Raw genomic sequence first — 19,874 nt, forward strand, 5'->3', positions numbered from 1 at the left:
ATTGAGCTCAGTGTATTGTCAAAAGAGATTTATGGCATGCTGGTTTCATTGACTGAAATTGAAATAACATGGGTGATCAACTAACATATGCTAATAAGAGTGCGATTTTGGACCCTTATTGTCTGCTAATATAAGTGGCAAAAAGTGTATTCGAAGAAATAAAATTGCAATATGTATGCAAATTATATATATATATATATATATATATATATATATATATATATATATATATATATATATATATTAATCCATCTTTTTATATTCCAAATTCACCCAAATAACACCAGAAAAAGAGTTCGAGATCATATTCTGTGTGTGTATGTGCGTGTGTACACCTTTGGGTCACAATCTACGTTTATGCCTCTAAAGCTCAACTTATATCCGAGACACAGCCGATGCCTATGATATACTTGGCAAAATAAATTTCAAAAATGTACTTCGTATTATATAACAACTTTGCAAAACTGAGATCACTCTATTAATTTATGTACCCCCCAGAGGGTGGCATCTGATCCCCAAGTTAACAAAGGCTTTCTTGGGGGGGGGGGGGAAGAACGCTACAAAGCGGTTTTGTAGACATCGATACGTTTATCAATGATCCGTTCCAATGACCATGATTCCATCACTACAAGGTAATACTGTTCGAGACAGTATAAAACTTGAAATTTTATAATCTGATTTTGAAATATCATTATGTGAGTGCATGACCGCGAATAAATGAAACGTACGTTTTGAGTCAAGTTTCCTATACCTTACTCCTATGTTTATATTTTTGATAGAAAAGATACAAGTTAAACCAGTACAGCAGACAAACTATTGCGTGTTAGAATTATTTGACGCCAATTGTTACCGGCACTTTTGCATAAGACTTACATAAGACTTGGAACAAATTTGAGACAAGGCGCTTGTTCAGGATGGCCGAAAATGACGACGAAACACCTAGCAAAAGGTACCATATTATAGCTTATCTTACATTATTACACTCAATAACGACTCGGCTACTGTAGCTGAACACGAGAAATTGTGTTACTGATATTGTCTTCTCTAAAATAAATACGTATACGAGTCTGTGCATGATAATACAATCGATGTAAAGTGATCGCAATCAAGCAGCATTTTCTGAAGTTTGCATCATCTCGTATTGTTTTTATATTCCGGGTATATAAACGGTTCTGTCCCATTATTCTATCCATTTTTCATTGTTCAAATTGAGAGCATCATGGAAAATGAGTTTGTATCAAGTAGAGTTGAAACGAATAACCTAACATTCGGATCGGAATATGTTGTTTACAATAGAAAATCGGTGTTCGACTATTCGTACGTAGGAAGTTGGGCATGGTCTACATGTCAAGCCCCCTCCGATCCTTGATAATAAAGACATTTTGTTGGCTTGAAACGATGCAGAAAAAAAATTAACAATTAAGCTAATCTACTCACTAAAATCGTTGAAACTATGATTTATTACCAAAAAAGAAAGTAAAAGACAAAAATGATTTTTATGAAAGAGAATTTGAAAATATTTCTAGTTATACATTAAACAGGTCTGTATTTGATAAAATCAACATAAAAACGAATCTTCGACGATAACGATCTGAAGAAAAGTAGATTAAGCTTCAGCTATACTAGAAGATGATAACTGATCATTTCACAGGAAGATCAACAAATTTGAAATCATTCATTCGTGCAACTGGTATATACAGTTTGACTGAATTATGTAACGGTCGACTATTACAACATCTCAAACATACTGTCCTTGGCTTGTTTTGTTAAGCACCATTTCATGCTACAATAGTTTCAGATGATTTCATTTCACCCTTCTTTGCAAGCCTAGGGTAGTTGATTTGGAACGGATTGGAAGTGCCGCTCTCATGTCCTTAGGAAACACTTTTCTTTTAAACAAACACAGAATGTCATATATATATATATATATATATATATATATATATATATATATATATATATATACGAGTATTTAGGGGCTGTTTTTATTTCCTGAAGTAAAAGATTAATTCGTTTTTGGAATGTCTTTTTTTATCTTCATTAAGAAAGGCATACCGTCAGAGTAGAAATGTGTACCAGACACGTACGATATAAATATAATGGTGTTCTCGATAATACTGAACTGTCTTGTATACAAGAAGTGTACACGACAAGAATCTATCTTCATTGACGATATCATTTCCCTTCTGTGCTTCCTGTGTAGGCATAACTCATTATAGTAGGGATGGCGTTGACTTGGTGGCCGAGTGGATCGGCAAAAACGTAGAAAACTCCAGTTTGAAGCCAAGTACATACATTGAAAGGAAACTAAATATAATTTGCTTCAAAGAGATTTACTTTGTTTACTCCATGAACATTCTTCTTCAGTCCATGATTGATTTTATAACGACTGTGCCAATACATCTGAACTTTCTATGGTTGACTCAGAACAGATTTGTGCGAATCTACAAATATTAATTATTAATGTTATGAAAATTGAAAGAAACATTTAAAGGAGCATTATTTTATCAATCTTTATCACGTTTACTTTGAATAGGGTCGTTGGTTCTTTCCGGGTTCTTCCTCCACCATTAATACTGGCCGCCATGTATAGCCTGTCGTGTGCTGAAAAATGGCATTAAACCCTACAACAACAACATGAAACTGTTCGCTTGTAAATCTGATGGAGTTTTGCGAAAGGCATTTTAGCCACTTGAGACATGCGCCTGCATATAAGAAAGGACACGTGATTGATTGAAATGACATATTGACTCTTAGGTGTGGCACTATAGTGTTGTCTCCAAATGTAATCTTGAATAATCTATTTATTTATTTATTTTTTTTTACAGCAGATTCGATTAGCTAAGACATGTCAGTTACAGACATGTGCAGAATCAAATTTTCTAAGTATTTTTGCACATGCCCATAAGACTGCCATTCATATTTACGACACCACGTGATGTCAATCTATGTTGCAATTGAAAATTTGAACAACGTTTATGTATTATCATTATCAAACTGCAGCAGGAGTTAATGACTAGGAAAAATGCATGGGCAATGTTTATTGATCGCGTGAGGGTAGCAATTTGTAATGGCATTAACCAATCCAATTTCGTTGTCAATCGTATGGGTCAAACCTTGAAATCTGTTATACTTTAACATGAACTTTTAATTTAAAAATGGTAATCGTCCGGTTATTCAGAAGAGAATTCCTTTTCCTGTCTAAAGAAGAACAAGATTATGATAGAGTCGACGATAATTTAATTGTGGTGATGGTGATATTGATAACATTCAGTCACCCATGCTCCGCAACCTTTATGCATTTGACAACTGAAATCTCATTTATGTTATCATGTGGAGGGTGGCATATGGGAAACAACTCTTATGAATTACAAATTCTGCAGTGTTTTCATGCCTTATTACGTTGGCATCTCTCAGCCCCTACCTAATTTGTTAGTTAGGACTTGGAGATGTCCCTTCATATTTCTAATGTTTAAAAGTTGGAACAGAGAATGTATTTCCCTTGTCCACCCTATTAGTGTTTTTGTTTTGAAAATAATAATAATAATAATAATAATAATAATAATAATAATAAATTTTGATTGTTATAATTTTGTCGAAGTTGCTCTTTGTTTTATTTAGTCATATATAAAGAATCTTTATACTATTGTTGCTCATGCTTGGGTTCGTACTTTCGCCCATTTTCGTTATTATGGCGATTTCGAAGCCCTGAGCCTTTCTACATTTGAATCTGGGTTCGTACTACCCTCCTTCCTTGCATACAACCAAAGAGTCTGGTGTCCTTGCCATTCTGCCCTTACGTGTATTGCTTTGGTTGTAGTGACTTTTGCCCGAGTCTTTGTTTCCAGTTGTTTGTCCTCGTGCCGTGAGAATATGTCTGCTTTTGTTGTTTTTTTTTTGCTCCCCATTTTCTTTATGAGGACTGGCTCTATCTAGGTCACATAACTTTAATTTCTTTATCTATCTAAGCGTTGCTTAAGGCTCCTATCAGTTTTGAAGAAACAAAAAAAAAAAAAAAAAAACGTATGTTTATCAGAATTAATCTTAAAACAAATTGAATAAGTTGTCTAAGTCTGATTTGTTTTATTGTCTTGTGTGCGTTCGTGCCCCCCCCCCCCCGCCCTTTTGCTGAATGTTTCTTTCTGTTAAATTTGTGAAATTTCGTTTTTATGTTTCAGTTTTAATTTAATCTGTTTTCGTTAATATAAATTTTCCTTTTGAAGATTACTATTCACAGTGGAATTAACAACAACAAACAAACATATTAGATTGATAGGGATTGAAATAGAATTTTACGCGGACTTCGTTGAAAACATCACTTCCGGTTGTTGTATTATTTTAGTTTTAGTTTGTGCCCCTAAGCGTACATCTTAATCCATTAGTTAGTTAGTTAGTTAATTTAGATTTAAGTGGTTTTCGCACGCTCGTGCATGTACCACTGTTTTATGCCTACACGACAGGCTGTTTGATTACTCCTAGGGGAATGAATTCGAGCCACTTATCCCAGGCTTTTTTGTGCTCACGGAGCACTGTTTGATTGAAGCCGTCAGGCAGTGGGAATAAAATTAGTCCCTAACTGTCTGAATCGAGAGCTTGATGGCGAATGGGAATAGACCCAACATACACTCGACCTATTCAGTCGCTACTACTTAGCTGCATTTAGGTATGTGAGAGTAGGATTGGACCCATCACACACTCATATGTTGGTACTGTATTTTCAGTAGTATGAAGGGCGTGCATTGCACGCTATTTATTTTGGTGTCTGGCCGTGTCAAGGGAGGATTAGGTGGAAAGGCGGCTCCAAGATCACAAGTCGGTGCTCCTAGACTTCAGGGCATCTGGTCTAAATTGTCGTCCTACACAATTTTGAAAAAACTCTGTGCTGTTTTGAGTTTAGAATTTAGCTTAGGAGAGGTATCTTAGGTGACAGTTTTTAGTAGAGTTTGCCACCTTGTGTGGCTGGTCCTGATGGTTTTGGACTTTTGAGACCACCTTATATGAAGGATTCTGTTTTTAGGGTCTTACGTGTCTCAAATATCGTTGTTTTATTTGCAGGTTTGTGCTGCTGGGCCTGATGGTCGTGGTGTTTAGACCACCTTATAGATGATAATTTGGGATCCTTCTTTTCTAAAGTTGTTTATAGGTTTGCTACTTTGTGCAGCGGACCCTGATGGTCTTGGGTGTTGGACCACCTTATATGCTTTAATTTTAGGGGCCTAGATTTTCTCGTGGTATAGTTATTACTATCAGCTCTTGCTAGAGTGTTCTCAGGGGTATTAGTGGTGTTATGTGCATGCTAGGTTTGTCAAGTATTGTTAAGAGAAAGTGGAAAAGGAGTGGTTAGATTGAAAGGGAGAAATATATTAATTGTTTATATATATATATATATATATATATATATATATATATATATATATATATATATATATATATATTCCCCTCCCCCCGACCTATCCTGTTTCCTAGTTGCCTTATTTGTATTTTATTTGTTTAGATATGTTTGGTGTTATTTTCCTTTTCAGGCTAAGTCTATTACTTGGGTCGCAGAGACGGGTCAAAGACATCTGATCTTATTTTTCCCCTAAATTTGAGTTTCTTAGCCTGAATACTAGTTATGTAATGTTCATTTCCAGGCTATGTCTATTTGATTAAGACAGATATCTTTGCCGAATAACTCGGGTCGCTACAACGATTCAAAGGCATCTGATCTTATTGGTCCTTACATTTGGTTTCTTAGCCAGGCTCCTAGTTGATAATAATTGGATTATGCAATTTTGGTTTTTTATATTTTGTTTTGTAACCCAGATTCATGTATAAAGATAACTATATTTATATATGTGAGATTGAGGTTAGGGTTGTTATTCATTAAAACTTCTGGGTATGTTTCCAGGGCTCCAATCTTATTTAGCTCTATTTTTAGTTAAATTCTTTCATTCTTTAGTTTATGGCAGGTGTTGAATATATGTGTTAGGTCTTCTGGAACCCGGCAGTGGTAGAAGATTGGGTTGTGGGGTTGGGGTCCTATGTATTACCCAAAGCTGCTGGCCAATTTGTTTTTTCCTGTGTAAATTCTATTTATGATCCTTTGATCGTCATTGTTCACTTTTGGTGGTTTCCTAGATCTGGTGACGTTTTTCATGATGGAGTATAGTTTTCTCCCTGTAGTATTTCGGTTCCACTTTTCTTGCCATATCCTACTGACATAATTTTTGGTTATACTTATTAATTCACTGACATTGTAGTGGAGGTTAGTATAAGTTGGGTCATGTAGTTTTTGCTTCGCTGCTTGGTTAGCTAATGTTTTTCCTTTGATGTCAATGTGGGATGGTATCCACATGAAGTCAACTATTGGATGGTTAGTATTAAGCTCTTTAATTAACAGATAAGTTTTTTAAGGAAATTTTCTCTTGGGTCGGTGTTATTGTTGAGGATAAATGAGATGACGCTTAGGGAGTCACTTCATATTACTGCTTTTTTATATTATTTTCTTTAATCCGTCTTAGGGCTTCCATGATGGCCCAGAATTCAGCTGTGTATATGGAGCAATGATCCGGTAGTTTATTTCCCATTTTAATGTTCAATTCAGGGATTACTACAGCTGCTACCGTTCTGGGGGGTTCTGCTATTTTGGATCCATCAGTGTAAATTTTGACTGAATTAGGGTAATTAGTCATTATTTATATCGTGGAAATTGATTTTATCTGATGCTCCTGTTCGTTTTTGTTGCCAAGTTTCGTTAATTGTATGTTGATTGATAGTCATACAGACCCAATATCTTCACAACGATAACATAAACACCGTCAATAGTCATAAAGACTCAATATCTTCACAACGATAACATAAACACCGTCTTCAAGTTATCCTACACATGATAAGCATAAATAAGAATATCGCTGCTCCAAACAGATTATATATCCTGCCCCACCCCACCTTTAAAAAAAAATACAAACAAGAACTTTTATTTCTTTCTAAACCAAACAATAAATTTTACTACTTGTATAGCGAATTCTTCGTGCTTTCTGGGAATTAAATACTTGTCTGTCTATGGCTGAATTTGCTGTACAACAATCAAACGATACAATAGACTGAACTGAAAGAATATTAATCCAAACAGGAAAGCAAACCTAAGTCAAGGGAGCTAATGCAATCGGTCTTTTTCATAGACTAAAACATAATTTTACCCATTAAAGATTGTTTTCATTATTAAACATTTAAGAATGTGAAAAGTGCGCGAAATTATTTATAACTTTGCTGAAATTTAGCAGATAAGGAAATAGTTTGCGTACTTTGTGGAGGTATTTGAGTATTTGAGACGAGCAAATCCACCCCACCCCCTCTGATTGTAGGTGGTGCTACTTTTTCCGTTACAATAGACGCTATATAAATGCCAATGACCCAAGGTCCGCTCTGTACGATTGTTTGCCTACATGAATGTGAAAAGTTGGGGAAGAAAGGGCGTGGATATCAGATGCGGATCAGAAGTAGTTTTGTTAAAAATATACTTTGATAGATTGGTGGTGATCCAAATAAAATAACAGCTTTTGCACCTAACGTTGTTATATAAACACAAAAGCTGGGTCGTTATATAAACACGAAAGCTGGGTCGTAGAGAGCGATAACGGGCCCTGATCAGCCACTGAGATAACAGTTGTTTCTTAGAGTGGTCCCAATGCACGTATTCCTAATTAAGAAAGAAAAGTATGCACACAAAAAAAAAAGAAATATAATCAAGGTAAACAAAACTCAGCACTGACAAGTAGTACATGTAACGCAAATCTGCAAAATGAATATAAACTAATAAATAAGACTAATTTTTTTTAAACATTTAGTAAGTACGGCATAAATCCAAACCTTTCGACATATGACTCAATGAAAACTAACAATTTTAATTAATACAGATGTTTACCAAAGGGTAGATTCCTATGAACCCTACGTAAGAATGCAGTTGTAGAAATCTCCATTTAATTCCCCGCTGAGTTTTCTATATGAGCCGACAGGCAGGGAAATCATTAAATTTCTAATACAACATTTTAATCATTATGTTATTCAGAAGAGATTTCCTGTGCCAAGAAGAAGAAGAAGAAGAATTATGATAATGTCGTTTGCGATGATGATTCTCAGCAAGCCTTACGCACTTGGCAACTGATAGCGCATGTTATGATCGGAACGGTAGAGTAAGGGAAACAACTCGTATGATCACAGATAGTGCAATGTTAATTGCTTGGTTACTTTCCGTAATGGGACAGCGAAATGAAAGACGAGAATGCGTAAACGTAATGTTCTGTTAAAGTCTCACTGGACAGTTTATCTGGTGAATTTTCATCCGACAATGACCTATTGCAGAAAAATTAGCATAATTTTACACTTAAGCGACAAATAAAAACAAACTAACGATTTTTGTAGAAAGCATGCATGTGAGATTTTGACCGCGGCAATCGAGTTAATTCCCAATACAACTAGTGACTTTTATACTGAACCAACACTGCCACCAACCCTTCTTCTTTACATTCATTTTGACAGCAAAGAGCTATTTTGAATATTTTCCTGTGACAGCTAAATGAATCAGTATATGCTTTATGCATGAACAAAGTTCACTAGTACTATAACAAATGTAGCATACTTTTCATCACCCCTCAACCATATCGATTTTTAGATATTTACCTCTGTAGCAGACATACGTAAATACGTAAGCCAAGTCGGCTGTGCATTTGCACCCCAAGTTATGCATTCGAACTTCAATGCTAATCTAACTGTGACAGGCAGTCACCAAACAAGCTAACCCATTTTCAAGCCTAACTGAAAGTAAATCTAAACCACATTACAGATTTAGCTTCTGTGTTAATTTATAAATGCTAGGCTTTTCATGCCTTTTACCTTAAAATTTAGGGAGGTGTCAAAATACGAAACTATCTAGCGAGACCTCAGATAACGTTAAAGGTCACTGTACAAATGTGTGATATTATTATAGTCATAAAAACGCATTTGTTAAAGAATTAACTTCTAAAATCTTCAACGAAATTCGATACGTCTAACAATCGAAAAATGAATTTGATATGACCGATGGAAAAGCCTGTCTTTGCATTAGACACATCTCAGCGGAAATCGATTTTTTTAAAATTATATTGGTGGATCAACTCCTCCGTATCAAAACAATTCTCATCAGATTAACAACGACTCAGATCAGATGTGTTTAACCCGAGCCATCGCAATGGCTCCAACTTACGCAGAGAAACACATCAGACTGGAAATGATTATGATGGCGGGATCATTGGATAATTGGACAAGGCGAAAAAGAAAAGCGCCTTTTGGAACAATGAGGTAACTGTAACGAGGACGTGTGTGAAATTCCTGAAATGCAAAAATCTCAAGACGTGTTGTCCATTCTTTGTAAGTTGATAGTGTGCCATCAAGTAATTCGTGGAGATCTCTTGTTTCGAGGACCGCATTTTCTTGACGAAAAATACATTCACAAATAACATCACCAAGATCGTATCGATGCTGTTATTAGTATAACAGGATTTTTCAGACACGGATACTATTGCGACAAAACAGTCACCAAGGAAAAAGTCAAGAGGATCTATTCACTGTGGAGGCAGAAGCTGTGGCTGTTTGGCCTTTAAACCTTGCATTGCTGACCGACAAGAACGGATTCGATGTTATCCTTGTAAGCGAACATTTGTTAGTCCATCGTGTTATGATTGATATCGCCTGAAACAATTAAAGCAACAGAAAAGTGCTGCAAATTATTGGCAGTGTGTTCCACTTGTGGTCAGCATATTCGCACCGACAACGAAAGTTTCACGTTTGAAAGGAATTATGTCCCTCTCATGACCGAGCTGGATTATCATATCATAACGAGCTCAAGGAACGACTAGAATAAAACAAACAAAATAATAACAACACCCACCCCATAAACACACACACACACACACACACACACACACACACACACACACACACAAAACCAGTATGATAGTGTGGATTTAATCTCCTTACACTAATTTGACAATTCTGATTTTTGTGGAGATCATCGCACTTGCAACATCTGCATTAAAGAATCTTTATTTTATCACTGTCACAATTGTAGCGTGATTCTAGGGAACGTGAACAGATATTTCGCGGCTCTCGTACGATTTCTGAGTTTGTTTGGTAGGTTTTCGACTCATCCGACTACAAGTGGTGTGAAGAGGAGTTAAATAGGTGCGGGAACTGTCACCAATTCGCTAGCTACAGTCATTACTCATAATTTATGTTTAGACAGATTTATTTGAAGTATTATTAAATGAACCTAAAATATATACAGTTACCATGAAAGGAGCCAAAACATTTAAATGGTAAAATACAACTAAAAATATTACGTTTGAAATGAAAGAAAAGCTAAAGGCTGTTTTCCACATTGTTTCCAACCGGAATAAAATCATCACATCGTGCTCCCACATTGGCCCTACGTTCATTAATACCACCACGATGATATGCAAACAGAACCACGAATATCTTCCTACTATAGATATCAAACCCGCTTTTCAGTTCCTTTTGATTTCCAAGATTAATTATAAAATATTGTCGATCGGATGTCGAAATTATCCATAGATCAAAGAGCTATCCCTTGCACGTCTTGAGCTTAATGTATCGCCCAAACAAAACTTATGGCATGCTGGTTTCATTGACTGAGCTCAATGTATTGTCAAAAGAGATTTATGGCATGCTGGTTTCAGTGATGGTGCTTAATATATTGTCAAAAGAGACTTATGGCATGCTGGTTTCAGTGATGGTGCTTAATATATTGTCAAAAGAGACTTATGGTATGCTGGTTTCATTGACTGAGCTCAATGTATTGTCAAAAGAGACATATGGCATGCCGGTTTCATTGACTGAGCTCAGTGTATTGTCAAAAGAGACTTATGGCATGCTGGTTGCAGTGACTGAGCTCAATGTATTGCCAAAAGAGACATATGGCATGCCGGTTTCATTGACTGAGCTCAATGTATTGTCAAAAGAGACTTATGGCATGCTGGTTTCAGTGATGGTGCTTAATGTATTGTTAAAAGAGACAAATGGCATGCTGGTTTCATTGATTTTGCTTAATGTATTGTCAAAAGACACTTATGGTATGCTGGTTTCATTGATTTAGCTCAATGTATTGCCAAAAGAGTCATATGGCATGCTGGTTTAATTGATTGAGCTCAGTGTATTGTCAAAAGAGATTTATGGCATGCTGGTTTCATTGACTGAAATTGAAATAACATGGGTGATCAACTAACATATGCTAATAAGAGTGCGATTTTGGACCCTTATTGTCTGCTAATATAAGTGGCAAAAAGTGTATTCGAAGAAATAAAATTGCAATATGTATGCAAATTATATATATATATATATATATATATATATATATATATATATATATATATATATATATATTAATCCATCTTTTTATATTCCAAATTCACCCAAATAACACCAGAAAAAGAGTTCGAGATCATATTCTGTGTGTGTATGTGCGTGTGTACACCTTTGGGTCACAATCTACGTTTATGCCTCTAAAGCTCAACTTATATCCGAGACACAGCCGATGCCTATGATATACTTGGCAAAATAAATTTCAAAAATGTACTTCGTATTATATAACAACTTTGCAAAACTGAGATCACTCTATTAATTTATGTACCCCCCAGAGGGTGGCATCTGATCCCCAAGTTAACAAAGGCTTTCTTGGGGGGGGGGGGAAGAACGCTACAAAGCGGTTTTGTAGACATCGATACGTTTATCAATGATCCGTTCCAATGACCATGATTCCATCACTACAAGGTAATACTGTTCGAGACAGTATAAAACTTGAAATTTTATAATCTGATTTTGAAATATCATTATGTGAGTGCATGACCGCGAATAAATGAAACGTACGTTTTGAGTCAAGTTTCCTATACCTTACTCCTATGTTTATATTTTTGATAGAAAAGATACAAGTTAAACCAGTACAGCAGACAAACTATTGCGTGTTAGAATTATTTGACGCCAGTTGTTACCGGCACTTTTGCATAAGACTTGGACCAAATTTGAGACAAGGCGCTTGTTCAGGATGGCCGAAAATGACGACGAAACACCCAGCAAAAGGTACCATATTATAGCTTATCTTACATTATTACACTCAATAACGACTCGGCTACTGTAGCTGAACACGAGAAATTGTGTTACTGATATTGTCTTCTCTAAAATAAATACGTATACGAGTCTGTGCATGATAATACAATCGATGTAAAGTGATCGCAATCAAGCAGCATTTTCTGAAGTTTGCATCATCTCGTATTGTTTTTATATTCCGGGTATATAAACGGTTCTGTCCCATTATTCTATCCATTTTTCATTGTTCAAATTGAGAGCATCATGGAAAATGAGTTTGTATCAAGTAGAGTTGAAACGAATAACCTAACATTCGGATCGGAATATGTTGTTTACAATAGAAAATCGGTGTTCGACTATTCGTACGTAGGAAGTTGGGCATGGTCTACATGTCAAGCCCCCTCCGATCCTTGATAATAAAGACATTTTGTTGGCTTGAAACGATGCAGAAAAAAAATTAACAATTAAGTTAATCTACTCACTAAAATCGTTGAAACTATGATTTATTACCAAAAAAAAAAGTAAAAGACAAAAATGATTTTTATGAAAGAGAATTTGAAAATATTTCTAGTTATACATTAAACAGGTCTGTATTTGATAAAATCAACATAAAAACGAATCTTCGACGATAACGATCTGAAGAAAAGTAGATTAAGCTTTAGCTATACGAGAAGATGATAACTGATCATTTCACAGGAAGATCAACAAATTTGAAATCATTCATTCGTGCAACTGGTATATACAGTTTGACTGAATTATGTAACGGTCGACTATTACAACATCTCAAACATACTGTCCTTGGCTTGTTTTGTTAAGCACCATTTCATGCTACAATCGTTTCAGATGATTTCATTTCACCCTTCTTTGCAAGCCTAGGGTAGTTGATTTGGAACGAATTGGATCGATGACATGTAAAGAATGCCCGAATGGAAGTGCCGCTCTCATGTCCTTAGGAAACACCTTTCTTTTAAACAAACACAGAATGTCATATATATATTTATATATATATATATATATATATATATATATATATATATATATATATATATATATATATATACACACGAGTATTTAGGGGCTGTTTTTATTTCCTGAAGTAAAAGATTAATTCGTTTTTGGAATGTCTTTTTTTATCTTAATTAAGAAAGGTATACCGTCAGAGTAGAAATGTGTACCAGACACGTACGATATAAATATAATGGTATTCTCGATAATACTGAACTGTCTTGTATACAAGAAGTGTACACGACAAGAATCTATCTTCATTGACGATATCATTTCCCTTCTGTGCTTCCTGTGTAGGCATAACTCATTATAGTAGGGATGGCGTTGACTTGGTGGCCGAGTGGATCGGCAAAAACGTAGAAAACTCCAGTTTGAAGCCAAGTACATACATTGAAAGGAAACTAAATATAATTTGCTTCAAAGAGATTTACCTTGTTTACTCCATGGACATTCTTCTTCAGTCCATGATTGATTTTATAACGACTGTGCCAATACACCTGAACTTTCTATGGTTGACTCAGAACAGATTTGTACGAATCTACAAATATTAATTATTAATGTTATGAAAATTGAAAGAAACATTTAAAGGAGCATTATTTTATCAATCTTTATCACGTTTACTTTGAATAGGGTTGTTGGTTCTTTCCGGGGATTTCCCGGGTTCTTCCTCCACCATTAATACTGGCCGCCATGTATAGCCTATCGTGTGCTGAAAAATGGCATTAAACCCTACAACAACAACATGAAACTGTTCGCTTGTAAATCTGATGGAGTTTTGCGAAAGGCATTTCAGCCACTTGAGACATGCGCCTGCATATAAGAAAGGACACGTGATTGATTGAAATGACATGTTGACTTATAGGTGTGGCACTAAAGTGTTGTCTCCAAATGTAATCTTGAATAATCTATTTTTTTTTTTTTACAGCAGATTCGATTAGCTAAGACGGTGTCAGTTACAGACATGTGCAGAATCAAATTTTCTAAGTATTTTTGCACATACCCATAAGACTGCCATTCATATTTACGACACCACGTGATGCCAATCTATGTTGCAATTGAAAATTTGAACAACGTCTATGTATTATCATTATCAAACTGCAGCAGGAGTTAATGACTAGGAAAAATGCATGGGCAATGTTTATTGATCGCGTGAGGGTAGCAATTTGTAATGGCATTAACCAGTCCAATTTCGCTGTCAATCGTATGGGTCAAACCTTGAAATCTGTTATACTTTAACATGAACTTTTAATTTAAAAATGGTAATCGTCCGGTTATTCAGAAGAGAATTCCTTTTCCTGTCTAAAGAAGAACAAGATTATGATAAAGTCGACGATAATTTAATTGTGGTGATGGTGATATTGATAACATTCAGTCACCCATGCTCCGCAACCTTTATGCATTTGACAACTGAAATCTCATATATGTTATCATGTGGAGGGTGGCATATGGGAAACAACTCTTATGAATTACAAATTCTGCAGTGTTTTCATGCCTTATTACGCTGGCATCTCTCAGCCCCTACCTAATTTGTTAGTTAGGACTTGGAGATGTCCCTTCATATTTCTAATGTTTAAAAGTTGGAACAGAGAATGTATTTCCCTTGTCCACCCTATTAGTGTTTTTGTTTTGAAAATAATGAGAATATGTCTGCTTTTGTTGTTTTTTTGCTCCCCTTTTTCTTTATGAGGACTGGCTCTATCTAGGTCACATAACTTTAATTTCTTCTTTATCTATCTAGGCGTTGCTTAAGGCTCCTATCAGTTTTGAAGAAACAAAAAACGTATGTTTATCAGAATTAATCTTAAAACAAATTGAATAAGTTGTCTAAGTCTGATTTGTTTTATTGTCTTGCGTGCGTTCGTGCCCCCCTCTCTTTTGCTGAAAGTTTCTTTCTGTTAAATTTGTGAAATTTCGTTTTTATGTTTCAGTTTTAATTTAATCTGTTTTCGTTAATATAAATTTTCCTTTCGAAGATTGCTATTCACAGTGGAATTAACAACAACAAACAAACATATTAGATTGATAGGGATTGAAATAGAATTTTACGCGGACTTCTTTGAAAACATCACTTCCGGTTGTTGTATTATCTTCATTTTAGTTTGTGTCCCTAAGCGTACATCTTAATCCATTAGTTAGTTAGTTAATTTAGATTTAAATGGTTTTCGCACGCTCGTGCATGTACCACTGTTTTATGCCTACACGACAGGCTGTTTGATTACTCCTAGGGGAATGAATTCGAGCCACTTATCCCAGGCTTTTTTGTGCTCATGGAGCACTGTTTGATTGAAGCCGTCAGGCAGTGGGAATAAAATTAGTCCCTAACTGTCTGAATCGAGAGCTTGATGGCGAGTGGGAATAGACCCAACATACACTCGACCTATTCAGTCGCTACTACTTAGCTGCGTTTAGGTATGTGAGAGTAGGATTGGACCCATCACACACTCATATGTTGGTACTGTATTTTCAGTAGTATGAAGGGCGTGCATTGCACGCTATTTATTTTGGTGTCTGGCCGTGTCAAGGGAGGATTAGGTGGAAAGGCGGCTCCAAGATCACAAGTCGGTGCTCCTAGACTTCAGGGCATCTGGTCTAAATTGTCGTCCTACACAATTTTGAAAAAACTCTGTGCTGTTTTGAGTTTAGAATTTAGCTTAGGAGAGGTATCTTAGGTGACAGTTTTTAGTAGAGTTTGCCACCTTGTGTGGCTGGTCCTGATGGTCTTGGACTTTTGAGACCACCTTATATGAAGGATTCTGTTTTTAGGGTCTTACGTGTCTAAAATATCGTTGTTTTATTTGCAGGCCTTATTTGCATTTTATTTGTTTAGATATGTTTGGTGTTATTTTCATTTTCAGGCTAAGTCTATTACTTGGGTCGCAGAGACGGGTCAAAGACATCTGATCTTATTTTTCCCCTAAATTTGAGTTTCTTAGCCTGAATACTAGTTATGTGATGTTCATTTCCAGGCTATGTCTATTTGATTAAGACAGATATCTTTGCCGAATAACTCGGGTCGCTATAACGATTCAAAGGCATCTGATCTTATTGGTCCTTACATTTGGTTTCTTAGCCAGGCTCCTAGTTGATGATAATTGGATTATGCAATTTTGGTTTTTTATATTTTGTTTTGTAACCCAGATTCATGTATAAAGTTAACTATATTTATGTATGTGAGATTGAGGTTAGGGTTGTTATTCATTAAAACTTCTGGGTATGTTTCCAGGGCTCCAATCTTATTTAGCTCTATTTTTAGTTAAATTCTTTCATTCTTTAGTTTATGGCAGGTGTTGAATATATGTGTTAGGTCTTCTGGGACCCGGTAGTGGTAGCAGATTGGGTTGTGGGGTTGGGGTCCTATGTATTACCCAAAGCTGCTGGCCAATTTGGTTTTTCCTGTGTAAATTCTATTTATGATCCTTTGATCGTTATTGTTCACTTTTGGTGGTTTCCTAGATCTGGTGACGTTTTTCATGATGGAGTATAGTTTTCTCCCTGTAGTATTTCGGTTCCACTTTTCTTGCCATATCCTACTGACATAATTTTTGGTTATACTTATTAATTCACTGACATTGTAGTGGAGGTTAGTATAAGTTGGGTCATGTAGTTTTTGCTTCGCTGCTTGGTCAGCTAATTTATTTCCTTTGATGTCAGTGTGGGATGGTATCCACATGAAGTCAACTATTGGATGGTTAGTATTAAGCTCTTTAATTAACAGATAAGTTTTTTTAAGGAAATTTTCTCTTGGGTCGGTGTTATTGTTGAGGATAAATGAGATGACGCTTAGGGAGTCACTTCATATTACTACTTTTTTATATTATTTTCTTTAATCCATCTTAGGGCTTCCATGATGGCCCAGAATTCAGCTGTGTATATGGAGCAATGACCCGGTAGTTTATTTCCCATTTTAATGTTCAATTCAGGGATTACTACAGCTGCTGCCGTTCTGGGGGCTTCTGCTATTTTGGATCCATCAGTGTAAATTTTGACTGAATTAGGGTAATTAGTCATTATTTATATCGTGGAAATTGATTTTATCTGATGCTCCTGTTCGTTTTTGTTGCCAAGTTTCGTTAATTGTATGTTGATTGATGGTCTGATGTTAGTTCATGGCATTGTGTCATAGTTTTTAGTGATTTCAGCCTGGAAGTTGGCTATTGGTAATCGTCCAATTAGTTGATGTACGTGTTTCCCTTCAGGTACGTTGGGTACTAATTTATTGCTGAATGGTTTATTACATTTATTGATGACTACCCGGGTGGGGTGTGAATTGGGGTGGGTTGATGATCTAGCTGCGTATTTTAATGTTAACTCCTGCCTTCTTAAGTGCAGTGGTAATTCTCCAGTTAGAATTTGGAGTTCAGCTAGGGATACAGAGTGCATATTATTATTGCTTTTATTTGAATCGAGTCTAACTTCTTAAGCTGTTTATGAGGTGCCGAGTTATATATTTGACATCCGTAGTCTAATTTAGATCTTATTAACGCCCTGTATAGTGTTAATAGAGTTTCCTGGTTGGATCCCCATGTGGCTCCTTTAAGGTTTTTAAGTAAGTTTAGATCCTTATTACACCTGTTAACTATTTGGTCTATATGATGTCCCCAGTTTAGATGTTCGTCATAGTACATACCCAGAAATCTAGCAACTTTAACAAATTTAGTGATTTTATTTTGTATGGTAAGTTTAGGGTATTTTAATTTGATTTTTGACGTTTGGGGGAGAATAGGACTGCAATGGTTTTTTCGTGAGATAGTTTGAACCCCCATTTATCTGCCCATTTCCCTATTTTGTTTAGACTATTTTGGATTTCACTGATAACTGTGTGATTTTCGGGGTTTCCTGATAGCCAGAGTCCATTGTCATCCGCAAATTGTGACATTTCAGTTCGGTCAAAAGTTAGATTTAGATCGAAGTCATTTATCATGATGTTGAAGAGTGTAGGGCTGAGTACGCTCCCTTGCGTAGGTAGTACCATTTTCTAGTGAGCATAGTTCAGAACAAGTGTTCCCCACTCTAGTTATTATTTTGCGGTTGGTAAGAAAGTTGTCGATAAAGTTGAACATTCGTCCGGTGATTCCAAAATGATTTAGGTTGGCTATCAGTCCTTTAGTCCAGACGAGGTCGAAAGCTTTTTCAAAATTAGGAATACTGCTACTAAGTTTCTGCCTGCTTTGCGGTGGGAGGTTAGTGCTACTTTGATTGCCGCTTCTAATCTTATGAGTTGATCCGTAGTGGACCTTCTAGTTTTAAATCCACATTGATTTTCGGAGAGTAGATTGTTACTTTCCAAGTGGTATTTAAAGCGATTTGTTATAATTGTCTCCATAATTTTACAGATGTTGTTAGTTAGGAAATGGGTCTATAAGAATTAATAACATTTGGGTCTTTTCCTTGTTTAGGGATTGGGATTACTGTGGCGTGTTTCCATTTATCAGGTAGTTTACCTACAGCCCAGATTTTGTTAAATAGCTTTAGTACAGAGTTGGTATTATTTTCAGGCAGGTGTTTGTATATAATATAACCTATTTGATCTTCCCCTGGCAAGGTATGGTTTTTAGATCCTAAGGCTATTTCCCACTCATATAAGGATATTTCACAATTTAGGTTGGATTCCTTCGTCCCTAGGTCTTTAAAGAGGTGTGAGTGCTTTTTTTTCTTGCTACTTTATTTCTATGTCGTTAAAAGGCTAGGGTGTGGTTAAGGTTACTACTCATTGCAGTAAAGTGGTTGGCGAGTTCGTCTCCCTTTTCCTTGTTTGTGGTGGTACCTGCTATTTTGGGGGAGGTGTTTACTGTTTACCCTTTAATCGATTTTATTTTGTCCCATACTTGCTTGGAGCTAGTTTTGTTATTAATTTTAGAGCAATCATTTTGCCAAGATCTTTACTTTTCCTGCTTAATTATTTGTCTTAGGTTTTTTCCCCCCATCTTTATATGTTGAGAACTCTAAAGAGTTTCCTGACCGTTTGAATTTTTTAAGGGTCTTTTGTTTTTCCTTATGCGTCTGCTTGCATAGGTTATTCCATCATGGTAGTTTGTTTGGTTTGTGTACCACTGGTTTTAGGGATGTAGGAGGTGGCAGCTACTTGAATTGTGTTAATTAAATTTTCATAAAATATATTTAAGTCCTCATTTTCGAGGTTTTTCGTGTTAATTTTGGTTAAATGTATTCTAAAGGATTTCCAATCAGCTTGGTTATATTTCCATCTAGGGTGTTTGTTGGTGGGGTTATTTTGAACAGCCATCTGCAGTGATGATGATTGGAAAGTGGTCACTTCCTAGCGAATCGGTTTGTTTCACTCTAGAGTCTGTCATCTGTTCTAGTTTAGGTGAGCATATGGTTAGGTTGATAGCAGACATAGACCCATCCTCCGGGTTTAAGCGAGTTTTTGTCCCGTCATTAATGATGGTCAGGTTGGATTCGGCAGCCCATGCCTCAAACAACCTGCCTCTCTTGTCCGTTCTATCGCCCCGCCCCCCAGCTCGTTGTGTGCATTGAAATCTCCGCAGATGACGATGTTATTTTCTACTTGATTGTTCGTTATTTGCCTAAGGGTTGTCAAATTAGAGGCGTTGGTGTTTCCGCCCGGGTCGTATATGTTAAAAATTCGAAGGCTTGCAATCCCTGTATGAATTATTAGGGATTGTAATTCAAAGTTTTCATACTATCTGGGTGTGAGTTATATTTACTGGTGTGATATTAGGTAGGTTTTCTAGGATAACAATGACTAGACCCCCTCCCTGTCTTATCATATG

General features: G+C 36.0%; 1 protein-coding gene across 2 annotated transcripts in view; it reads left to right on the forward strand.

Moving 5' to 3' along the window:
• Positions 1-817: 817 nt before the first annotated feature.
• Positions 818-19,874, forward strand: part of LOC149772453 (lysine--tRNA ligase-like) — an 84,016-nt gene continuing 64,959 nt past the window's right edge. Inside the window, exon 1 of one of the 2 annotated variants that reach the window (XM_089947832.1) lies at positions 818-949. In XM_089947832.1, the coding sequence (XP_089803958.1) occupies positions 915-949 (35 nt within the window). In that variant the 5' untranslated portion in view covers positions 818-914. Of the gene's footprint in view, positions 950-11,968; positions 12,112-19,874 lie in introns of those variants that run through there. The other variant, XM_089947833.1, reaches the window with a different exon arrangement.

Source organism: Sinohyriopsis cumingii, unplaced genomic scaffold, assembly GCF_028554795.1.
Source record: "Sinohyriopsis cumingii isolate HCF-2022 unplaced genomic scaffold, ASM2855479v2 utg001505l, whole genome shotgun sequence".
Classification (NCBI taxonomy): Eukaryota; Metazoa; Mollusca; class Bivalvia; order Unionida; family Unionidae; genus Sinohyriopsis; species Sinohyriopsis cumingii.